Source organism: Gopherus flavomarginatus, chromosome 2 (genome assembly GCF_025201925.1).
Source record: "Gopherus flavomarginatus isolate rGopFla2 chromosome 2, rGopFla2.mat.asm, whole genome shotgun sequence".
In the NCBI taxonomy this organism is placed as follows: domain Eukaryota; kingdom Metazoa; phylum Chordata; order Testudines; family Testudinidae; genus Gopherus; species Gopherus flavomarginatus.
The window spans coordinates 51,005,589-51,030,421 of NC_066618.1; the positions used below are offsets into that span (position 1 = coordinate 51,005,589).

General features: G+C 44.9%; 2 protein-coding genes and 1 long non-coding RNA gene across 7 annotated transcripts in view; 1 reads left to right on the forward strand and 2 right to left on the reverse strand.

Annotated features, from left to right (window-relative positions):
- LOC127045566 (uncharacterized) overlaps positions 1 to 11,983 on the reverse strand; it is a 32,583-nt gene extending 20,600 nt beyond the window's left edge. For 4 of the 5 annotated variants that reach the window (XR_007772769.1, XR_007772771.1, XR_007772770.1 and 1 more), the window contains exons 1-2: positions 11,865 to 11,983; positions 9,851 to 10,332 (exon numbers count right to left, since the gene is read on the reverse strand). This is a non-coding gene — a long non-coding RNA (uncharacterized LOC127045566). The remainder of the gene's footprint in view (positions 1 to 9,850; positions 10,333 to 11,864) is intronic. The other variant, XR_007772773.1, reaches the window with a different exon arrangement.
- Positions 4,560 to 9,186, forward strand: DLX6 (distal-less homeobox 6). The gene is made up of 3 exons (XM_050941745.1): positions 4,560 to 5,003; positions 6,136 to 6,329; positions 8,063 to 9,186. Exons 1-3 carry the CDS (start codon positions 4,640 to 4,642, stop codon positions 8,312 to 8,314), a joined length of 810 nt encoding a protein of 269 aa, XP_050797702.1. The 5' UTR covers positions 4,560 to 4,639; the 3' UTR covers positions 8,315 to 9,186.
- Positions 11,984 to 16,841: 4,858 nt separating the features above from the next.
- DLX5 (distal-less homeobox 5) lies at positions 16,842 to 21,768 on the reverse strand. Its single transcript, XM_050941744.1, has 3 exons — positions 21,278 to 21,768; positions 19,352 to 19,536; positions 16,842 to 18,269 (listed from the first exon to the last, which is right to left on the reverse strand). Exons 1-3 carry the CDS (start codon positions 21,630 to 21,632, stop codon positions 17,943 to 17,945), a joined length of 867 nt encoding a protein of 288 aa, XP_050797701.1. The 5' UTR covers positions 21,633 to 21,768; the 3' UTR covers positions 16,842 to 17,942.
- Between the last annotated feature and the right edge of the window lie 3,065 nt (positions 21,769 to 24,833).

Below are 24,833 nucleotides of genomic sequence, written 5' to 3' on the forward strand. Positions count from 1 at the left end.
CTATAATATGAAAGTCATTGTGTTTCGGTAAAGCTGCAATGAAATCAACATTGGCCTATAATTGACTAAAGGCCGGTTAAACGTTTGAAATGGTTGTAGTTTGGGGTTTGTGGCCGTGAATAAACATTTTCTGGCACTGGTCCTTTCTACCTTGCTTCGGGAGCTCAAATTTGGCAGTCAAAAGAAATGTCCAAAACCCAAACAATTAGTAGAAAGAACATTAATGATTAACTGCCGCTTTTCATTTTTGGGAAATATTTGTTAACAGATATTTAAAAGTGGCTCTTTAGTTTTTGTCTAAATCCCAGAGAACCCAGTTAGTGTCTACAGAAGAAAAGAAAAAAAAGTCGAAATCTTGAACAATTCCACCAGGGACTGAAATGTACCAGGAGTTTTTCTAGCGAGACTAGAGTCTCACAACCCATCAAAATTAACTTTGCAAACCTCAGTCCCGAGAGTGTCTGGAAAGGAGAGCAACATTGTCTTTGCTTCAGCTTTGGGAGCAAGGGATTTATTTCTCTGTGCGGATTCACGATTTGCTTATTGATTTTTGATATCTTTTCATAGACTTGAAGTCCACGCTAGAAAGAAGTGAAGACTTTTCCCATACCATCTGATTCTTTAGTGACCAGGTAAATTAATATCGAGCTATTTCTGTGAATTCAAAGGATATTTATACAGGTCTAATTTCTTTAGAATCGACCTGGTAACTGAGTCCAACTTGGCAACCATCCCCTTCCCTGCTTTACCAGAGCGTCATACAACACGTTGAAGGGCACACACACCTAGATAGATAGATAGATACATTCTGCGTTCAGGATTCTTGTTTGAGACAAATTAGTGTGGGAGCCCTATTCAGAAATTTTTTCTTTCTTTCCCACCCCCCAAAAAGCGTAGGCCTTAAATCCTGCCTTTCCCTATGAGAAGAAATATCTACACCTGCCTCCACCCCACCCCCCAAAGAAAGGCTTCGGCCTCCATTATTCTCCAAATTGTCTCTCCCCCCCCCCATAAATAATAGAGGTCCCTTCCCGGGCAGGCATCGCCCTCCCTTCTCTGCGGGGGAGAAGACACCCAGAAGCAGTGGGGGCCGCAGGGACAATGGGGCGAGAAAGGCGCAGCCTAGCTCCTGCCGGCGATGAAACCAGAGTTCAGCAAAGAAAGAAAGAAAAAAACCAACCTTTTATGCGGCATTACAACAACCCCCCTCAGCACCTTCCACTCCCTAAAGGTGTGGTCCCCCCGAACTCTAGGACAAAAAGAAAACAATCAATATTTACAACCACCATCGCTCCTTTTAGTCAAGAGTTATTAATATCAGCCAATCAACCCTGAAAAGCGCCCGCTCCACACTGACACATTTCCCTAATTAAATTGGGGGAAATTACCAGTATACGGCTTGATGTATTCAACCCTCCTATAGAAAATGCCAGTCCTTACCCTGTAAATTGCTCAAAGGACATCTACAGCTATATCTAGATATACACCCTGAGAATGTGTGTGTGCGTATACACACGCACACCTTGAGTAATAATAAATCACTAATAAATAAAAGTAGATATACTTTATTCTTTGACTATATTATATATACTCCTGTATTCTTTTATTATTCTAAAGTGAAACTCTACACGCACACGCACAGACACACACACATTCCCCTATGTGTTCTACATACAGGTGCACACCCGTCACTTAACCGAAGCTTTAAGATGAAACACAGCTATACCCATATGTTGCTATGGAAGAAGCAGTTACTTTACGCTATTCCTGTCTCTTGTTTGTTTGTTTGTTTGTTTTGCTTGTTTGTTTCAGGACCAGGATGCCTAGTTCTTTCTTAAGCGTGGCATGTAGATTTTACTACAAAAAAATTATGTACAGCGTTCCACCTTTCGCAGGCTCTACTCCAGAGCTGTACAGTATGCAGCCAGAGTCCTTTCAAAGCAACGTTCTGAAGGCATTCCTTAGCCCCTTGTCTGACATCTTTTGTTATGCAGGCTTTTGCTGTTGCCGAAAAGCGTGGAGAAAATGGTAGTATGCGCACCTGCAGAAAAACGCCTTCCTGGTGTTAACAACAAGCTGGAGGGTATAAAGCAATAAAACTGCCAAATGTACCTGTTCCTATTGAGTACATTACCTACACCCTATGAATCAAGAGCCCCAATAGGAACAGGAGGCCGGAGCACGAATGTTATAGTCCGCTCTTTCCCTTGTCTTCCTCCCTCTCTGTTTTACTATGAGCATTTTTATTCATTGTAGATTTGTAAACGCGTGGATCGGGTTACCCTTTCGCATGTTAACGTAGAACTCCTGTTAAAAGAGGAGAGCAAAAGCGAGACACTTACAACTGCATTCAGAGTTACTGAACCGACTCCAGAGGCTCAAGAAGTTGAACACCGATGGGGGGAGGGGGGATAAAACATCCCGGCCACCCTAGAAAAAAGACATCCCCCAATTCCCCCAAATTGCACTATAAACGCCGAGAGATTAGGGGCTATGCACCGGGAAACAAATAGCTCAAACCCATCGACTGCATGTACGGTGCAATATGCAAATAGTGAGATCACGTTCTACCACTTCCACCCCTTTCCTAGGGCTAATAACCGTGCTGAGAAGCAAAGCAACGGTTTGTTTGTTTGTTTGTTTGTTTTAAATCTCTCTTGATGTTTCCAAAAGCGATGCGTTTTTAAATAGTCTGCAAAGGTTCGAAACAAGTCTCCTGGAAATGTCGCTCTCAGAAATAGTGTCAGGACATGTACTTCGTTTTGGATACGTTTCTGGGCTTAGTCTTGAAAGCTGTTTTGCAAATTGCAGCTGCTGGTGGTTTTCAAAGCCCGAAGATTGATCCCATTTCCCAATCTACAGAACTTCCAGTTTTCTCTAAGTTTAACCAATTGCACATCTCCTTTCTTTTTCTGCCTGGGTCCTCTTCAGTAAAGTCTGGCTCTGGAGTTCATGCTTTCTCTAGCTGGACGCGAGGAGATTTAAACAAGGGAAGCAAAAAAAAAGGATAGATCCGCAACAGTGCTGGTTCAAACTAAATGTCTTTCCCCAGTCCATCTTTGAAAGAGAAGTGGTAATACCACCTGGATGTTCAGATATAAATCCCCTAGCAAATAATAAATGGATTAATAATAACAAGGTATGAAGTTCTTTTTATAGAAAAAAAGGAGAGAATTGAAACTAAATGCGGCAGTTAGACAACCATTTTGATAAGAGGATAATTGAGGCGACACTGGTGTATAATTAGAGGATAATTTATGCTATATCCACTTTTATTCCACCTCCCAAAATAAACCCAGTCCATAATCATTACAGGCAAATTGTTCTGAATTTTATAGCAGCAATTTGAACAAAGTACTGCAGTTAATCATGGGAGATTTTTGTGTATTCCTGATTAGACGTCTAATTGCCTCCTTCCAGAAAGTAAAAATAACTGTAAAACGACTCTATTTTTATCATTAACAATGTTGACAATAAAATAAAATCAACTGGAATTGTAATCTAAAGACAAATTTAGGAGGAAGGCACTTTTTCTTGGGTAGTTTATATTGTAATCAAGGTTTGCCAAACCACTAACCGCATGTATCATTTGCATATATTTGAAAGCATTACAGTAGCTTCTGTTTTCAATAGGAAAAAATGCATTACTGTCAGATCTCCAATGATTCGCTGCTGCAGTGAGCAGGCTGCTGCTCTTCCTAAAATATAGAGAATATTGTCTTGGTCAACAAGGAGCAAGTCCCAGGAGGAACGAGGGGCTGGAGCATGCACTTCGGTTCTGTTTTTCCACTTTTAAACTTCCCTTTTCACTTGGGTTGACTGCATGTTTTGAAGTAGAGGAGAGGGAAACCTAAGGTGCATTCAAACTCTGGGCTGTACAGATGGACTGAAATACCTTTAGTAGGTTAGTAGCTGTGTTATACTTCGCTGTCTGCTACATTGGCCCGACAATGCACACGACACGAGCAAAAAATGCCCCCCGTGACAGCATGGACTCCTTTTGTCTAATCTGCGGCTCGGAGGAAGCGAGCGGCTCGGCAGCCTGCGTTTGCAACGCCTGGGGGCTGCTGTCTGGCGGGGAGCAGCAGAGCTCCGCGGCCGGGGAAGGCGCGCGCACGCCGCCTCGCCGCGCTCGAGCCGGGATTTGGAGTTGCCGAAGGTGGGCTCAACTCAAGCTCGCACAGACGCCAGTCGCAGCCTCCGGGGTGGTGACGTCAGGGGTTGACTGACCAATGGGAAGGCACTGCCCTTCGGAGACAAACCATTCGACTTGTGGCGTCTCTGCCTCAAGTCTAAAAGCAGAAGCTCAACTTTACCAGCATCCACCTTCAGAAATCTCCGCTTTAAACTCCGCCAGCCAAAAAAAACAAAACAAAACAAAAAAACCAACAACCAAGGGGGGGGAATGGAGGGGAAGAGGAGAGGGAAAAAATCCCAGGACTAGCCCCCCCCACACCCCTCCCCTCACCCCTCCCTCCGCGAACAAGGCCCCTCTCACTACTGCTCTCCCCCCCCCTCCAAAAAAAAAAGCCACCTCACTAATTCCCAGTGCAGGATAATAGGCTCTAAGGTGGCTGGGGAGAGAGCGAGCGCGCGGGGGGCGAGCCGGAGAGATCCGCTCTCTCACTCCCAAACTTTGATGATGACCATGACTACGATGGCTGACGGGCTGGAAGCGCAGGACTCCTCCAAATCCGCCTTCATGGAGTTCGGGCAGCAGCAGCCGCCGCAGCAGCAGCCGCCGCCGCCGCAGTCCCACTCCCAGCAGAGCTCGCCGGCCATGGCAGGCGCCCACTACCCGCTGCACTGCCTGCACTCGGCGGCCGGCTCGCACCCGCACCACCAGCACCACCACCACAGCTCGCCCTACCCCGCCAGCGGCAACTCCTACAACCACCGCTCGCTGGCCGCCTACCCCTACATGAGCCACTCGCAGCACAGCCCTTACCTCCAGTCCTACCACAACAGCAGCGCGGCCAGCCAGACGCGGGCGGACGATGCAGGTGAGCGAGGCCGCGTTCTTGTCGCGTTCGGCTCCTTCCCCCGGCCGGGCTCCGCCGCCCCTGGGGATCGGTTCCAGTGCTGGCCCCGGAGCAGCCGGGACTCGCGTATTTGCGCAGCTCGGTGCTTTTCCTTAGCTTCGCACGGGGTGTGTGCATGGCATGCAAATGCTGGAGCTGCCTTATGCATTGCATACGGTCCCTATAGCTATGCGTGTCTATGCCGACATCCAGGTCTGGGTGGCTTTCAAGAGGCGCATCTATTTGTGGGGCTATAAAGCCCGGGGCGTCTATTTTCTAGGGCGATACCAACAGCCCTTCCTGGCTTTGCTGCGATCTCTCCATCCCGGGAGCGCTATTTGGCGGCGGGTTTGGACTGTTTAGGTGTGAGTGTGTTTGTTTGTTTGTGTTGCCCATTAATATGCTCTGAGCGCTGGCCTACTGCTCAGCTAAATTTAACGTGAAACTGGCCATTTGCATTTCACCAAGCGCCCTGCTTCTGCAGCCGCCTCTTAATGGCTGGGGAGAAATGCTATACAGAGGTTGCAGTGATCCCATCCTCAGCTAAGGGAGAAAAGATAATGTTTGTTGCTCCTTTGTGACACTAGGCGAGGGGATCGGCATTAGGCAAATGTCTGTTAGCACCTGAGGAGTGAAAGTTTCAAGATGAGTTTGTTGTGGTTGTTTTTCCCCTTCCGCAGTTAGCAGATTATTTGTATGTACTGATCTGAGCACAAAAAGCATGGTTAAAGCTGCTACTGGTGATTCACTGACCACCAAACTGGCGACATGAAATCAATTAGCCGTGTAAACGCCTTGATGACCAGGCAGCTAGCAATCCATTCATTAAACAAATACTGTGTTTTTGTAAGTAAAACAAGCCACCCAGTACACAGGCACGGCTTCCTTATGTCCGTTGATTCGCACTGTTCGAATAAGAGGTATTTCGGTGTGATGCCTTTAAGCACTCAGACCGGGTGCATACTATAGCAGTGGGACTGACACGGCAATGGGATTGTTGCATGCGGGTTGTTCCGGGGGGGAAAGAGCAACAAAATGCCCCAGTTAAACAGTCAAGGAGGGTTCTCTGCATTCTCTGGAGTGGTGACATTTCAAACATGTTGCTTGCTTGCAGATCAGCAAAAAACAACAGTGATTGAAAACGGTGAAATCAGATTCAATGGAAAAGGAAAGAAGATACGGAAACCTCGAACCATTTATTCGAGTTTACAACTTCAGGCTTTAAATCATCGCTTTCAGCAGACTCAGTACCTGGCACTTCCAGAGAGAGCTGAACTGGCAGCTTCCTTAGGACTTACTCAGACACAGGTAAATTATGGGAACCCCAAATCACTGCAATCCTGGTCATACAATACAAGGCCAACCAAAGAGAGATCTTCATTAGAAGTACATGATAGTAGAAAAGGTAACACACATGCTACTACTATGCCAAATGTGATGTGAGTTATCTTATTACACAGTACAGAGTAAATGGCTCACTACTAAAATAACTGACTGAATCTGCGTTTCCCCCTGCCGACTAGTTATCAAATTTTACCCTTCGATGGCACAACTAGAAAAAACAAATGGATCCAAATTATTACTGCACCAACATGAAATTGTTCGGTTGTGACAAGAGCACAGAACAAAGGCAAGAAAACCTTGGGCCTGAGGCAGAGGTGAAAATAAAAAGCCAGACCGGCAACCTATAGAGACAGAGAAAGCAAGAGAGCATTAGAAAATACCTGTAAAATCAATAGTTAATTCATCCTGGATGACTAACTCAAATGCAGTGGTTACCCTTGGGCAAAATGTACAAAAGGTGATAATAGATCTGAAGATCAAAGACAACCGTGTACAAAATTATAGCAGGTTAAGCCATAGTTAAGTGTGGTTGGTGGAGCTGTCCTAGCCTGGCTAATTTAAGCTTGAAAGACACTAGGCATTACAGACTTCACAAGCAGGGGTTAGTAGCAAATGAATAAATACTATCCATTCATTTAAAACATAGTTATGTGCATTTATGGCTTTAATAAATAATTTCAATATTTTATAATTGCAATTGGCAACAGTAGCTTTCCTGGGCAATTTTTAAATATTGAGCAGATATAAATTTTGGAAATATGTTTGCTTATTGTACAAATGGCATTTCTTCTGACATATGCAAGATGTGGGCCTGATCCTGAAAATCTACAGACAAACGAGTAGTCCCATTGAGATAATATCCTTGCATAAAGACTATCTGCAAGGGTTGCAGGATCAAGGGTTTGAATCTTTAAATTACATCCATATATCATTCGAACGTGGAAGGCCCGATCATGCAGACCTCATGCAGGGAAAACTCAATTTAGGGGAGTTTTACTTGACTAGAGAGGGCAGGATGCGACCCAAGGTGATTTATATCAGTTACTCTTTCTGAAAAAGCAATTTCCATTCAAAACTGGTTTTAAAATGACGATAAAGCACTTGTTCTAGTCAGCCCCTTCCCCAAGGATATAAGCAAGGACAGCTTGATGGTACAAATTGTCTGATTCAGGTTTTACTTTTAAGAGCCCTTTGACTATTACTGTGTCTCTTAACACAGGATGATATGCTTCTGTCTGTTTAACCACAGTTTCTCCAAATAATCAAACGACCTCCAAAATACAGAATGAGGAATATGCCACGTGTGTTTACATGTGTGTACATGTGTATATTTGTGTGTTCATAAATATATATGCGTGTAAGTACTTAAATGTACACACATAGGTAGGTGAGAGAGAGTGAGAAATTAAAACAGAATAAATTCCATTGTGCACTACTGGTGGCCTGGGCAAGAAAATAACACCCAATTTTAAAACCTACATCTCCATTCTCAGTGTCACTATTTCTGTTATTAACAATAGGTTGTTCGAATGCTAGCTTGTTTAACCCTCTAAAAATGCCATCTTGACCCCACATCTCCATCCCTACCACTTGGAAACTCAGAACCTTCTATATATCAAAAATAACCCCGGTCGGGTGCTTCCTGCTGTCAGCTAGGTGCTCCTCAGCGGCCTAATCTCTTCGCCTTTTGCTTACAGGTGAAGATCTGGTTTCAGAACAAACGCTCCAAGTTTAAGAAGCTGCTAAAGCAGGGCAGCAATCCTCATGAGAGCGACCCTCTGCCAGGTTCCGCTGCCCTGTCCCCGCGGTCTCCAGCTCTCCCTCCAGTCTGGGACGTTTCAGCTTCTGCCAAGGGAGTCAGTATGCCTCCCAACAGCTACATGCCTGGTTATTCTCACTGGTATTCTTCTCCACATCAAGACACAATGCAGAGACCACAGATGATGTGAATTGTCCAAGAGAAAGAATCTATCAAAAAGCCCTAGTCTCGATATGGCAAGCAGTCGCTGTCTTGCCAGCGGTGCCAATTTAACAGGCTCTGTGTGAACTTGTATGTGTGGCAAGGAGACAAGGTTGGGGGTTTTTTTGTTTTGTTTTGTTTTGTTGTTTTCTTTTAGTAACCTCAGTGATTGATCTTGAACAGAAAGAGACTTTTTTCCCCCCATGCTGGCGCACGTAAGACACTTCTCTTTAGGATGTTTTAATCTGGACTCGAAGGAACCAGCCTCGTGGCTTTGGAGTATACTGGCAAAGCAAACTTTTTACAGACTTTTTCCCACCAGAAGAACCTGAGTATAGCCGGCAACGTTTTTACTTGTTTAATGAGCTAACGATATTACATGATGAAAGGGAGGCCATTCACGCTCCTGCATTTGTATTCACCAAAGCCAGACTGGAGGGGAGGGGGCGCAAAAGTGCTTGAAAAGGAAAATATACTGTACGATTAAAACATTACCACGAAGCAAAAACTGCATGCTTTATCAAAATGGAATGGACAGCAACCAAGAAGAAACCACTGTCTCTCCCTCAGATCTCTGCCCCCAACTCCCCCCTCCCAAAGTCTCCTGAAATCTAACAGGAAAAGGGCAAAGGAGGAACCCACCAAAACAACCGTCCTATGGCTTTGAAAGGTTCAGTACTTGATTGGGGGTATTCTCACCAATTCACTAAGCTATAGAGACATTTATATTGAGCAACCTTTCTGTATATATTGCTGAATTTTAGTTGTAAATATACTTTGTATGTTTTTGTCTTCTTTCATATATAGAGTAAAAGCCACAAAACGTCTCTGTGTCCTGTATTTCTCTATATATTATAAAGCACACCCGCTTTAGATAGCTAGCTAGATATTAACAAATTTTGTGACATAGAGAGCAATATATCTAACAACAAACCCTTGAAAAGATTTTTCTTAAAAAGAATAAACCTGAGACAATACATATGTAACTATTGCAAAGAGAATCGTGGATGTTTCTAATCGCCCGGTCATTTCTTAGCCTATGTCATTTCGGTAATTCCAATATTTGAAAAAAACATTATAGTGTCTTTTAATCTGAGGTTTATCTCGAAGTAAAATTCAGTGCTTCGCATTACTTCGTACACAAGTAAGGCGGAGGGGGAGGGGGAAAGAAAGAGGTGCCCTTTTTGTTTTTGATTAACAGACAGACAATTAAAGCTACGCAATATTTTGCAAAGCTTGAAAGGTGCGTAGGTATACAATGCACTGACCAGGGCGAATTATATCTTTATTATATTGTATAAAGCACAGAAATAATGAAAATGAAAGTCCTTTCGTCACACAAGCCCCATACTGCGAGAATTAATGGCTAGAGACCTGGGCATCCTTCAAATTATGAACCTTGAAACCACTGAGCCATTTATCAGAAGTCAATAGAGATACTCAGAGTGCTCCATATAATGACAGCTATATACAGTCGTGCAAAAGGACAGTCACTATAATTAGACACAAAGCAAAGACTACTTACCAATATACCCGTTCCTTTTTTTTGTTGAGCAACTTCCACGCTCAGTCAGTCTTCAGAATGGTTTAAAACCGATCAGTCTTGTCATTTTCTACCATTCGTATTGTTACATTAAGAAAAATGTTTTCTTTTCTTTTTCCCCCCTTCCTACTGTGAAACTTTGGGTTCAGAGCTCCCCAGGATCAATTCTGAACAAAGCCTCCAGCTGCAGTGCCATCCAATTTGAAGCAGACATTGGGGACAATTTAAGGTTTTTATCCACAAGAAGGTTTTTTTTTCCATTCTCTTAAATGCAGCCATAATTAGAGTAATTTTTCATGTAGCCCGCTGATTACAGCGTTTTTACCGTCAAAGATAATTACCTGTAATTTTCTTCCACTTTTAATACTAAAAAGCCATCTTTATTTAGATTCAGGAACAGGAAAGGCGAAACAAAAGAGGAAAATTATTCTGTTATTCATACACAAATTGCAGAGACGTAGGACCTAAAATTGAAAATTAACCAAAATTATAATGCTGAAAAGAATGGAAGAGGCTTCAGAAGTACAGCTGGTAGTGGGTCTCACTGAATTATTCAAATTACGTGAGAGAGAAAGCTATCATACATTTAAACCAACAGTATTTTTTCTTTTTTAGAAAACCCGGTGCATATCTACCTAGCCTCTATTTATGCAGGTTAATCCTAAACCAGTTGAAACATTTCAAATGTATGTTAGATCTATCTATCTATCTATCTATCTATCTATCTATCTATCTATCTATCTATCCACTCACACATTCTATATCCCAAGATATCAGAATCCAAAGATACAGCAGTAGTCCCTTAATCGCGTGGGCTAATACTTAACCCTTTCCTAGCCACTGACTTAATCAGTGTGGCTGATTCATGAATATGATGAATCTGAGGAGCTTTACTCGTGTATTTTGGAGTACATGTTGCTGCTGTACTTTTAAAATACATGTGCACGCTCTGTCAATAGCCATTGCGTTGTGGAGTACTGCATAGAAAAATGTGATAATTTTTTTCTTGTACTTTATGACTGTTTCAAGGATAGACTTTTTTTTAGTAATAAACTCAATACAGACATGTAAGATGACACAAGCAGGCCTTTGCAAGAGTAATACGGTGAACAAATGATAGCAAAGACAGTGTCATCTAACATTAAATAGCTGCCACCAAAAGAGAGTTTCATGAAACAGCGTCATCTATAGATAGAATCGGAACAAGTCTCTCATTGTTCTTTCCTTATGGCTTTCTAAAATTTTGGTTTCACGGAACTGTTGTTCAGCAGCATGTTTGTATAATATTCGGTAATATTCTTCTAAAACTTTGGGGTGCATTAAAGTTTGGCCCCTCAAGAAATACAATGATGGCTCCTTTCAAAGCCCATCCCCTTCTCAGATAAAAAGGAAGAGCTTTGAATCAAGCCTGGTAGTTTACATGTGCCTCTTTGCAGGTGGAACGGTGCTTGCCTGATCAGAAACTCTACCACCTTTGCAATAACAGTAAGCAAATTTTCTGAGGTAAATTGCAAGGTTAAAACGACAGCCTGCCTCTGAAAATGTACGGTGTATTATGACAATAGATACGAGGCACACGAGTACAAAATACATGGCAACAGGGAAAGATCTGCATGAATATATCGTGCGCTCTTTGACTAGCAGTTCAAAAAATGTACTCGCGATTTATAGTCATAGTTATTGCGGTACAGCGATCAGCTTCCTTTCAATGCATCTAAATAGAAACTCTGAACGTCTATCGAGCAGACTAGCAAACCAATCTATAGAAAGAGAATTTCCCATAGGTCCTCAGAGTGAAAACTATTTTTACAGAACGTGAACCAACCCAAATCCTATTGACTATGCAGAAATACTAGTAAAAAGGACGGAGTTCTGAATCTATGAAACAGTAGTCTAACAGGATGATAGAAATTACAAAAGCAGCAAAAGTAACCACGAAAGTGTGAAAAGATAAAGATGAGCTGTGCGTTGAAGAATACAAAAAGCAAAAACTTACCCCCAGTGAAAATCTGTTAAGCAATGATCAGGGTCTAGAAATCTATACTGAACAGAAGCAGTGTAGAATATTTTTCTGAGTCTCAGGGCAGAAGCTCTTTCTCTATATTCTTGGTTGAGTGAGCACATCCAGGTGTGAAATTGTTTGCACACCCCAGCACCTCTTATATTGCCAGCAAAATTAGCTGTTATTACTGTCACTGTTTAGTGATGGTTAGCTTGATAAAAAAAACTGCTGTAATCAAGACCTGGCGCATCTTTGCAAATTACAGATAATTGTAAACGTCCAGATTATGATAATAGCATCCTAATCCAGCCTGCAATATAATTATTACAGAGTGTTACATCTGAAACTGTCCAGTAGGGCTAATTCAGCCATTATTTAGACCCTATTTTTGCACTGCAAATGGGTTGCTGAGTTGAAAATGTACGATTGTAATTTCACGGGGCACTCAATGAGTAATGGTATAGGAAGAGAAAAATACAAAAGTGAAATGTGAACAGTAGCGATCAAATCAAACTCTGAAGGACAAAAGACTGTTTGAATCATAGGGAATAGGAAGAGCGGGAATTAAGAAAATAGCAAATCAGTGGTCTGCTGTGTTACGTGTCCAAATCTCAAATAGTGTGAGTTCGTTGTGTATTCAGGGGCTGATACTTCTGCGAGCTGCTGTCTGAAATAATTCCTTTTCTCAGCTCATCTCGTCCCAGGCAGTATTTCCCTAGGTTGTTGGGGTTTTTTAAACACCTCTGTGCTCCCTCCCATACCCCAAAAAAGCAAATATGTCAGTGGAGTGATTGCTTTCTCTCAGATGATTTAACTATCTGCACGTCACCTTCCTAGGAACAGAAGCGTTTTCTTCTTCTTCTTCTTCTTCTTCTTCTTCTTCATAATAATAATAATAATAATTAATAATTAATAAAATATCCAAATGGAATTTGCATCCTATCTGGCCATCGTGCAAAAAGCACACGAGTATGGAGCCCATAGGCCTAATTCCCTTTCGCGTTCACTCAGTGGAGAAGTCATCAAGAGTCCTACAGGAAATTAGCCGAGAATGCCTTAATTGTAATTAATTAAACAAAAGAACCTGACTAACACGGCTGCCTAACAGCTAGTCAGGTTTACTCATTGGGCTATTGGCTTTAGTCTCACGATGAGTTTATATTAACCCCGGATGTGAAGCAAACCAACCTGCTTCCTTTTTAATGGGCCAAATCATCAAAGTGTTTTTGTTTGCTTGCTTGTTTTTAATAACCACTGTATTAATGTTAAGCCTTTTAAAACAAGTCAATCCAGGAGACACATGTTGGGTTAATCACTGTAGGTTTATGGTAGCAAACTGGATATTTTCTTGCCTACAGTGTTGGTCCCACTCAGTATTATACCTGGAAAGTAGTTCGAACTGTGTATATGTAAATTTCGACAGTTCCTACAGAGTCCATTGTCCTGGGCTCCTTATAGGATGGAATTGATGAAGGCGCTGTGGATTTATGACCTTTAAGGACTAAATTCATTCTTGGGAATGTTAATAATGTTAATACTAATTAATATTAATAATATGCGAATTGCATGCGCCTGTTCTTCATGGAAAACAATAAGAATAGCGCGAAGAAAGGAAAAGGGAGAATCAAGGGATACCATAAGTCGAAAGGTTACACAATACATTATATGCTACATGGAAAGAGCACCGTAAGGATTTCCTGGAATCTGACGTTGATGGCCAGATCCTCAGCTGGTGCACAGAAGCCTGAAATCAGTGATACTACTTCGATTTACACTAGCTGAGGATTTGACCTTTCAAGTGAATTTGTACTCGAAAGACTTCCTTATAGCTATTGCAAAAGCATCGACTGAAGTCTGATGCATATAACAGGCTTTTCTGAACGGCAGAAAACAATGAAATCCTATAATGTGCAGCCCATATTTCAGGGTGCCGTTCCCTGTGCTCATAATTTAGCCTGTGGCTGGCAGTGCACAGCTGAACCTAAGCTGAGATTCCTCACCGGAATGAAATGAAAACTCTCTGGTGTCTTGAAGGTATTTTTCTTTGGTTAAAGATAGTAATGTGCGGTATTTTACGGCTTTGTATAAATCTTGCATTAGGATGTGGATCAGGCCCAATACGGTATATAGTTTTGGCAGATAAAATGCTGCTCATCCCCATAAATCACATGTAAACAGAGGCACCGCAGAACAAAGAACAGAAACATCTAATTGCTGTAACACAGGATCTTCCTTTAAAAAATAAGAGGCTTCATGTAAATTACCCAATTTCTATCTCCACGGTTCTTGTCTGACCTATGAAACAGGTTATTACATTACTGCAGGCATCGCTCAAATGACTGAAAGCAAGGAGGGGAGTGTATGTGGAGGGGGGTTAATTTAACTGAAGCAATGTATATATGTTCTGTAATCCACAACTGCACACTCTAAAGACTGTCAGTCGCAAAATTGCGTGGTAGAAATATTTAATAAATAACACATGTGCGAAGCACGTTTCTGATGTATTCCTACATCGGTGCTGCCAGATCTGAAATGTGTAACGTCTGGAGGCCTGAATGCCTATACAAAGGAATAGTTGCAGCTCGGGATAATTTATTGGGGAGCTCTAGTGAAGTGAAAGCGAGAAAAATGCCTGCCTGAGCTGGCTGGGGTTTATGTAGTGACAGGTTGGCGTGTGTATATGTGCTTGGAAGGAAACTTGGACATTTCTCAGGGGCGAAGCACTCTCCATCCGGAGAAAGTGCCCGGGAGATATTATAGTGAGTGACCAGGAGTCAGGAGTGGACAGTTTGTCTATAATAAGAGAGCCCAGCAGGGACACAGGATTAGGGGAGCCCAGCAGAGCAGCTCCTGGACGATTTATCTGACATTTGTTACTGTGATATCCGGAGCGATCGGGTGCCAAAGAGGACGCTGCAGGGCACAGGAGAAGTGGGGACTTTGTGTGTGTCGCTGCGGCAGGGTGTGTGCACTTTCCGGGGGCGAGCATGGTGTGTGTGTGTGTGTGTGTGTGTGTGTGTGTGTGTGTGTGTGAGGCCCTGCGGCTCAGCCCTGGAGCCGCTCGGCACCCACAGGAATGCGGCTCCTCTCGGCTCCCCGGTTTGCCCCAACTCCACATGGCCGCCAGGAAAAAAAAAAAAAAAAAGGCAGCAACTCTCCCAGTACAAACTGAACGTCAGATAAAGGCCAGTTCATCTCTTACCAAGACAAGAATGGAATGGCACCAAGGAGAGGGCTGGAAAGAGCCCAGAGCTGGATTGGGACCGGCTGTTCTGCTGGAGAGGGGCACACAGGGATGGGGAAAAGTGTCCTAAAATCTATAGGTCCAAGCCTCGTTAGTTAGGTATAGATATGCGCGCATTTGATCTGTCGATGGCTTTCACACAGCGACCCCAGCAATGGTGTGTACATAGCTACCTATTGCAGTGATGGGCATATACACTGACATACACTGACCTCTCTCCAAGCCTAGTAGTCTTTACATACCTGGCCTGAGAGCTCCGGGGTATTAAACCATCACAGATCTGCCCAGAGCCACGGGCAGTGTGTTTGTGGGGGGACGATATTCTGTGGGGGGCGGGGGAAGGGAACAACTTCATCAGAAGCAATTAAATCCTGGGGTGGGATTGAGGTTGAATACAAATATGTACGTGCAGAGCTGGTTGTTTTTGCCCAGAACCGGGGAGCCGTTGCTTTTAATAACAGGCTAAACAATCGCAGACCCAAAACTTCAAGGTCAAGGTTGACCATAAAATGCCCACCTCTTTCTTCCTCTCTCCCACTCACCAAAGTGGCTGGGATCAAACATCCGAAAGAAAGAAAGAAAGAAAGAAAGACAGAAAGAAGAGGACGGGGAAACTCTGGAAAATATATTTCCACTTTTGATGTCCTAACCTTGAAAACAAAAGGACAGAGAATCCCAAAAAGGGGGAACGTCTATAGCAGGTTCAAAAGGTGTTTTGAAAATAACGCTTTCCTAGAGCAGAGCCAGGACAAGCAGGGAACAAGAAAGAAAGTACGCGCTTGTCTGTTAATGAAGAGGAAGTTAGCAGGAGACAAAAGTTGAGCTTTTTCAGCAGCTTCAGAGTGATGGAAATTCCCTAAAACCTTACAAATACAACCAGCAGGCAATACTCAAGCAATCACGGCTCACAGGAACAATACGTAAAATGGAGCAGGCTGCCCCATAAGCAGCGAGTTAAAAAAAAAAGAATGAAAGAAAGAAAAAGAGCAAATGTTTACAGATAACCCCCTTCCTCAACTAAGGAACACTTCTGAAGTCATTGCATGCTGCATGTGCCTGTTTGTCTGCACAACCCTCCCTCCTACACACACACACACGCTCACACCCCTTCCCAACGTCCAAGAAAAAGTTCTACAGAACAGACTAATCCATTGTACTAAAAGTCAATTGCTCTCCCCCCCCCCCCAACCTGCTACAAGACAGCGAGCCTTGGCTTCTTTCTTTGGGAAAAAAAAAGAGGCGGTCAAGAATTGGGGGAGAACAGAAGGAGGGGGCCGGGGAAGAAGGGACGAGAGACAGGTAACTGTGCCCGAGGGTACAAAGCGTGTCTTTTCAGGTCTGTCTCCGAGCTCTGGAACAGCTCTCACTGAACTCCTCAGCTGACAGGATGCCATTTTTTATGTTCTAATCCAGGAAGAAAAGAAAAGAAAAAGCCTTTGTCACATTGATCGCTGCCGTTTTCCCGCATTGCAATCAATTTCTCACACATTTTCTTATTTCTAGCCCAGGTTTTAATAGCGATCGCTCAGTTCTGCCCCAGAGCTGGCCAACTCCCCTAAAGGCCCATGACCCTACAAAAACCTGGGAACGCAGCTGTTCTGTTTGCACAGGGGACGCCTGCCTGTACTGGGTTTTATTTTAAGGGGAGGGAGAGATTCTTCCAAGTGAAAATAAATAGTAATAAAGGGTGTTGAGATCGTTTTATTCTGCATAAGAGGAGGCCGACAACACAGCACACATTTTGAAGTCACGTCCCGCTCACACAATACAATCACTAATGCCCCCGACTGGAATCAGTCCCGTGTATTGTGGGAAAGCCATTTCTCCTGCCCCATTATCAGATCTCCAGCCTCTTATCTGAAAATTGTCCCCGTTAATTGCAGTAAGACTTTAAAGATGAAGAAGATAACGATCGCTCGGAGGTCTGGGCTTTTCCATGAACACAGTTAAAAAGGTTCCTCCAATATCCCTTATTCAGAGGGTATCGCTGGCCTCTACCCGATACAAGCTTTTTAATAGGCACAAGGAGAGTTTTGCCCTGGTTTTATCCTTTTCTCGTATTTAGAAGCCTCCTTTGAAGGAAATGTAATTTGTATAATTACCCTAGCGACTGCGGAGCTCTCAAGGATAATTGCTCTCAGCCAAGGATTCAGAGAGGCTTTACTGAGAGATTTCTCTCTCCCAGTGTTAGAATTTGTACTGTTCTTTTAATTGCAAATAATGTTGGGTAAAGTGTAAATTGTCTTTGAAAAGCCCATTCTCCAGATGACAGTTTCCCTAGCGGGCAGCTCTAGATTTACAAGGAGGACCTACACGGCCAGATCCTGTAAACCTTTACAGTCCGTAGTGCTTCCCATGAGATTGCGCCTCTAAGCAAGGAGTCTCTATCTGCACCAGGTTCGGGCCCTAAACAAATCTATCTCGCCAACAAACAAGTCAAGCAAAGGAATCTGTTCTTTTTTTCTCTTTGCAATGGAAAAAGGGGTATTTTGGAAACGTCTCCCATGGTCGAAATAATTTTATTTATTCAGAATATACAGTTTAATCCCTCTATCTACACTTATTTACAGGGTTAAAATAACATTGAAAAAAAAGTCTCTGGAAAAGTTGAGGTCGTAGATTTCAAGGCACCATTGATAGTGTCCACAGCTGAGCAAAAATTGTCCGTCTGTAAAAAAGGGTCTCCTTTGAAATGCAATAAGTTACATGCACAAGCGTTACACATTTAATTTTGTTTTGTTTTGCTTCCCTTTAAAACTCCCCCACAGGCATTCCTTTCGTTATGATTCCTTAACAGTAAAACACAGGAGTCCAGGGGAAAAAATAGTCTAATAAATTGTCCCAGAGGCCAGCGCTAACGGGTGTTGTAGGGAGCCGTGGGGCTGGAGGTGGGAATTGAGGGAGTTAGCACTGGAATACCAGGAAGTGGAGTTTTCTAAGTAGCTGGATGCAGGGGATGGGTTGGAGTTTGGAGCATGAGGATGAGGATGGTGGCTGAGGGATCTGGAAGAGCCCTGAGGTTCCCAAACCGCAGGTGATTGTGGAGAGTTGCAAGCCATGGGGTCACTGGAGCTGGGACTGTGCTCCGGAGGCATTTCCCCGCTTTTCATAATCTTCTTGATCTTGGATCTTTTATTCTGAAACCAAATTTTCACCTGAGAGAAGGGGAAATCAAGATGATTAATACCAGCGTAATGTGAAACGATCTGAGGCAACAGGCTGAGGGTCTGACTTCACTCGGGGAGGGGAGAGAAGAGAGTTAAATCTTTCCGGACACCAGCACGTCAGTTACCCAGAGCAATCTACTATCGAGCGTGGTATTTACAATGACCCCGTCCGGCCCGATCCTGCGGGCCAACTTTAGTCTGTTACCTGGAGGAATGCAAGCTCGGGTCCGGCGGGTAGGTATTCTGCCCCGGTGCTACCCCCTCCCTTGTCTGCGGCCGGCAGTGCCTTGCTGCAATTACCTTGCGAAAGCCACCGCCGTCCTTTTCTGAAGAATTTTGTTTATGGGAGGGTAATAGAAGCCCATAAAAACATTTCAAAGGAAGCCAGGGGGAGGGGGAGTGAAGGCAAGCGAGAGAAACGCGTCTGATTCAGATTCGTCTATTCCAGTCTCTGCTCTCTCTGCAGACTGAGCAGGCTCTGTCCTCTGCACCAGGATTATTTTTGTTCCAGTGCCTTTCCGGCGATAGAGTGTAAACACAAACAACAACCACGCCAGTCTCGCCCCAGAGAAGCAGGCCGGGTGGGTGGGTGGCCAGCTCATCTATCTATCGCTTTCTGTGCCACGAATTCAACCCGGAAGGTAACAGTGACTGGTTATGTTTGTAATGGACAACGTCGGCGTTAGAGATACGTGGCCATGGAGTTGTTCTCTGCATATAGATCTGAAAGCCTTCAAGCAGACTATGAAAGTGCGAGAGACATCATCACATCCCCCTGCTCCCCTTTTTGCACAAACCCCGGCTTCCAAAGCTCCTGCGTGTGAACGCCAGCGAGCGCCCAAGCCTTTGAATACAGAGCTGTTTGTAATACAAAAACCAGGAATCAACAACGAAACGAAACCCACTCCGCCCATTTAAAGAACAGCAGGCCTGTCTCGCGTGTCTTAATGAATAGGATCCGGCTACTGTTTATATCCCTCACCAGTGGCATCGGCTCTCCTCTCTGGTGGGTGAGAAAGACCGTATTAATACCGACAAGGAAAAGGCAATAGGTCCCAAGGCTGCATTACCTGTGTCTGTGTCAGTCCCAAAGAAGCAGCCAGTTCAGCTCTTTCTGGCAGGGCTAGGTACTGAGTTTTCTGAAACCTCCTCTGTAACGCAGCCAGCTGGAAGCTAGAATAAATAGTCCTGGGTTTGCGAACTTTCTTTGGTTTGCCATTCACCATTCGCACCTCGGGCTCCGCCACCTCTTTCTCTAAACAATCCAAAATAGATCAGGTTAGAGTTTCCCGGAAAAATCAAGTCCCCAGTGGAGAAAAAGAGCAGACAAAGATCCAGCCCACTGGCCCAGCCACTGCAGCCGCCAACTCTACAAACACAACCCGCGCGGGGTGAGGGCTATTTAAAAATACTGGTGGAATAGAGGCGAAGGAGCTGGCAGGGGTAAATGGAGTAATCTCCCACCATCCTGGTGGGGCACCTAACCAGTTTCCGTTCCCTCTTTGCGAAATGTATTGGGAGAGAGCTCTGGGGGATTGCAGATCAGTCCTACAAGCCGGTCATGTTTTTTAAACCTCTGAAGTTCCACTGTGAAGGAGCCCAGTGATGGGGGTGTGCACTGGGCAGTATATTTCATCCCTCCATTCCCCCCTCGGGCGAGCTGCAGCCACTGAATTGCAGGCTGCAATGTCTCGAATTCCAACCCGCAGAGCCCAGACGGCCAGGCTGGGAAGACGCAATACTGAGGTCTACGCAGTTCAAAGGCCCACAAGAAAACTGGCCTCCTTCAGTTCAACAGAAAGTGGCCGGCTCCGGCTCAGACAGAGGGCCGATTATAGTTATAATCATATCGCTGCTGATCTGCAAAGGGCGCGCAGATGCGTCTGGTTTCTTTTACAAATAGCCTTAATATGCCAGTGGCCTTTATTTTCCCTTTGATTTGATGAGCAAGAGCAAACAACAGGGGAAAAAAAGTGAAAGCAAATATCTATGTATATAAATGACGTAAGAGGTTGGCGGGAGAGAATTGCAGATGCTGCAATCCATTGGGACTGCTACTGGAAAAGTCTGGTTTGCGATCCAATCTGTTTCACAAAGGGGTGGGGGCAGGGGAAAGATAAGGTACCCCAGTATATCCGTCTGCTCCTGAGTGTGCTTCTTGAAGTGTGTAAGAAGAACCCCGGAGAAGCAGATTCGCGCGCGAGCGTGTGGTTTTAATTCCGCACACTGACTGGATGCTAAATACGAGCAGGATTAAACATGCGCCGCCCGGACCAGATCAGATCGGACCAGAAACCTTTCCAAAAGCAGATCTCTCCCGTCCACACCCGGCTGCCCTCCCTCAGCCATTGACCAAGCCGTGAGCACCACAATTTCCTCACGACATTCATCTCCAAGCAGGCTCCAGTCGGCTAAAGCAAAACATTGCAAACTGCACAAGTAGTCAGACATTTCAGAGTTTTGGGGGTAGAATTCCGGCCAGATCCTCACCCTTCCCTTGCCAGGGATTTCCCCAGCCGCGGGGGCCGGAGGAGGGGTGGGAGAAGCAAACTTTATTTCCTTTTGCACAGTTCCAATAAGCCGGAGTTTGAGACACAAACTCCCGACATTCTTTCTCTTTCTGTACGTAGATTTCTCTGGAGGCAGCCCCGGAGGCCCTGGGCAATTTACAAGCATTTGCTTTGCTAATGGATGGCTGCTTCTGAGAGGAGTTTTAAGATCATGCACATTAATTCGGTGGCTTTATTCCCACCCCATTTAAGGATCGCTAGCTGCGCAGGATACATATTTTAAAAAGCCACGAAGCCAGGTACCCAGAACTGTCCGAAGAAGGATCCATCCCAGCAAAGCTCTCGGGGAATCATTCTGCCCTGATGTTTTGGCTTCCCAGCAGCCACTACTCCCACAAACTGTTCCCCATCGCCTCAGTTTCCTCCCCCTCCGTACCAGCAAGATGTCCCCCTTTAATCCAGCCCACCCCACCCCCCAGCTCTCACCTGGCTGGTTTGAAGAGCTCTGTACCCGGTTGTAAGCCCCGCTGTACTGGTGGTAAGGACTCGCGTAGCTGTAGTCTGCATAGGCTTTGGCAGGATAGTTCCCAGCTGGTCCATTCATGCCGTGATACTGGTACTGGTAGGGATTGAGCGCTTTGCCGTAGGAAGCCGAGGTAGGCGAGCAATAGCCATGCGGGGCTCCCCCCGTTGGACTATAATAGTCGGAATCCGTAGCCGAGGACTCGGGTAAAGTTGGAGATTCCTGAGACGGATGGTGCATGGCTGCAGACGTCTGGAAAGGAGCCTGGAAATCGCTGGATCTGATATTGGGGACCCTTCTGTCAAATACTCCTGTCATACCTTGGAGACGGCTGCTTGCTGGGGCTGGCTGCTGAGGCTGCTCAGGGCTAAGCAGACATGTCTGGGGGAGGAGGCTGGGAGTCTTTGAGTCTCTGTGTCTGTCTCTGTCTCTGGCAGACTGCTGGCTGGGGCGCAGCATAGGCTTGGTTAAATCCTTAATTGCGCTCTTACGCACAGCAGGGTGGATCGGGTTCCATTGGCCAGAGCAATCAGGAGCAGCGACACCCTAACTCGTCCAACTAGTTTTGCACAACAAAGCTTTGCTAGGGGAAAAAAAAGTCCATTTCGAGCTCTTTTAAAGTGAATACCAACAGCAATGAACAAGGCATAACATCGGTATCAGGAGAGTCTCTGCTCCCCAGTCAGCTGGAGAGAGATGTGCAAATATTATAGACATCACGCTTGGTGAAAGATCGTCACCACTACCGCTCAATACACACACGGAGCTAAATTCATCCCTGGTGCAAATCCACGTACTGCCGTGGACTCAGACCAGGGATACATTTGGCCCAGTATCGCCGTATTGTAGGTTGCTGCAAGATCAATAACGAAGGGAGGTCCAGAGAAGGGGGATTACATTGGAGTTCAATGTGGTGGCTTCTTCGGTATTCGTAACTAAAGTAGCGGACATTACTGATTTAAACTCTGAATTCTGATTTGGTGGGAAACAAATCAGCAACTTTCTCATCCAGGGGGGCTCTTCTCCTCCGCCCCCCTTAAAGGCATGCTGCAGAACCTCTATTAAATACAATGAATCACATTTAAAATAGATCTAATTCAATCACTGCATGCAATAAAGACCTCTTCCCGGGATATCAGTTTTCCAGCCGAACTCCCTACTGATATCAACAAGGGTCTGCAGGAGAATTGAGCACGGGATAGGGTCTAGTAAGTTTCTCTGGTACATGGTTGGAAAGGTCCCATCGCTGTGGAACGCTCACCATTGTAATAACTGTGTAACACAGTCCCACGCGGCTGCCAGGCGCCTTTCACACTGGGCGCCAGAACCGAATCTCAAAGGGCCTGATCCTTCTCGCCTTCCTCAAGCCCCGTGGCTTGATAAAGCTATTGCTCCACACGACAGTATGTACAATTAGCTCTGGACGCTTAAAACTGTCTAGTTGCAAATGACCACACTGTTGCTGTGACCAGAGAGAGAGGCTGGGGAGACTGCTTAACGAGCCACAGCAAATCGATGGCACCTAAAAAAAGGACAGGGTGACACGTAGAAATAGGAGACAGCGTGCTGTGCTTCTGAACGGAGGGTCAGTCCCAAGGGCCGGTGGGAAGATGTTTTGCAGCTAAATCACTTACGATTCAGGTTTTATGAGATCTCCTCTCCATCCCAGAACTCACTCATCCTTCTAAGTTCTAGGTACTGAGATACGTATAAAATGTCGTTTCCAGTCTGCTTGGGCTTTTTAAATTTGGTATAAAATATTGTACCCCTTAGAACATAACAATCCCACTGCCCCCAAAGACTGGTTTAATGAGGTCAGCTTTCAAGAGCCATTCTTTTATTTGCAGCAAAACCATGCACAACCCCCCTAACACTGGTCTCTCTATGATTATTAAAATATAGTCTTAAGTAAATATAGCACTAGATCCACACCGCAGAGAAGTTAAATAAAAGCACACATACAACCCCCCCCCCCAAGCAGCCCCAGGTCCCCTTAAAACAGAAATAGATCTGTGAGCGCCCGTCTCAAGGTATTTTACAATAGCACTACAAAAATGTCTCAGATTTTACTAGACATTAGGGAAAACAAATGAAAGGCTGTTTTCAGTGACCTGGGGACTTGTAGATTTTTTCTGAAGCTGTTTACTCTCCAGATTTAGACTGTTTGCTCTCTGAAGATCTCCTAGCCAGCTGGGTAACACTTGTAACACAACCATGTATGTTGTACTTGAACTCATTGTTTGCTTTGGAAATGTCCGCAGCTCATATAAAATCACATTAAACAAATCCCTAACCATTTAATTACATGAATCACTTACTTAAATCAATTGCAAATACTTTTTTAAAAGAGGAGAAGAGGGCGGAGGATCTGTTTACCATGGGGGGGGGGTGGGGGTGGGAGAAGCAAGTTTATTAAAATATCCTATTTGCATCCATTTGGTAGGGACGGTGGAGATTTTAAGCAGACGAAGCAGGGAGAGCGAGAGACGCATTTGTACCATAAATTCCTGGGCAATGCACCTCAACATGCCCAGGCAAGATAGTAACATTTGAAAGAAGACAATAAAGCGAAATATAGAGCTGGCATCAAGCTAGTCTGAGGTCCGGTCCAGAACTGGAGTTGGAGTCAGCAGCCTAACCTTAATGACATGATCATCTGCAGCTGCCTTTGTGCATCTGGATTACAATCCTCCAGAACAGAACGCTGGTTCCTTTTTATTATTCATAGGCCCCTGGAGTAAGAAGTTTTAATATTAAAATAATAATAGCAACCCTCCCCCCCCAGATAATCACACAACCAAACAGCTGATTTTTTAAAAAGGTAAATCTACTATCCATTAGTCCACCTGAGGGAGGATTACTGGCCCTCCGGCACATAAACCAGCTTCTCTCTGGCTTTCCTGCGCCCATCTTTACCAGTCTGAACCCGATTTTCTTGACTTTCTTCTGTTTTCCTCAGTGGCTTTTAGTTAACACATCCGGTGGGGAGAGAGCATTTTATAAGGAGCGGGAGTCTGTTTTCTATTCACAATATGGTCATTGTTTATCAGCACATGGTTGGCTCAGTGGCTGAGGGAGACTCTGCCCAGGGCCCCTGCTTAGACGCCCCAGCGGCAGAAGGCTCAAATCTCTGCATTTTTTATTCCTGCAAGATTTAAAAAACAAACGACTTTTGCGGAGTTCGTGCGCCTGACGAAGCGAGTAGCATCTCCGCCTGCAAACCAAAGAGGAGGCGCGGGAGCGGGCAGATCATGGGACAGACACTGAACTGCGCGCCCAGCTGTGACACGTAGGAGGAATGTGAGTTATTTCAGCATCCACGGTCCCAGCTCTGGCAGCTGCTCAAGCAGACGCTGATGTCTGTGCTAGGAGCGCCACACCGTGGCCTAGAGGTACACTGCTCCTTGCCCGCCTCTCGCGCAGGTAGCTGTCTGGCTACAGCCAGGCTCTCTTGACCAAGGCCGCCTGCCCCTCCGCGTTTGGAGGCTGGGGCTCCTGTCATGCTCAGCGTTTCCTGCA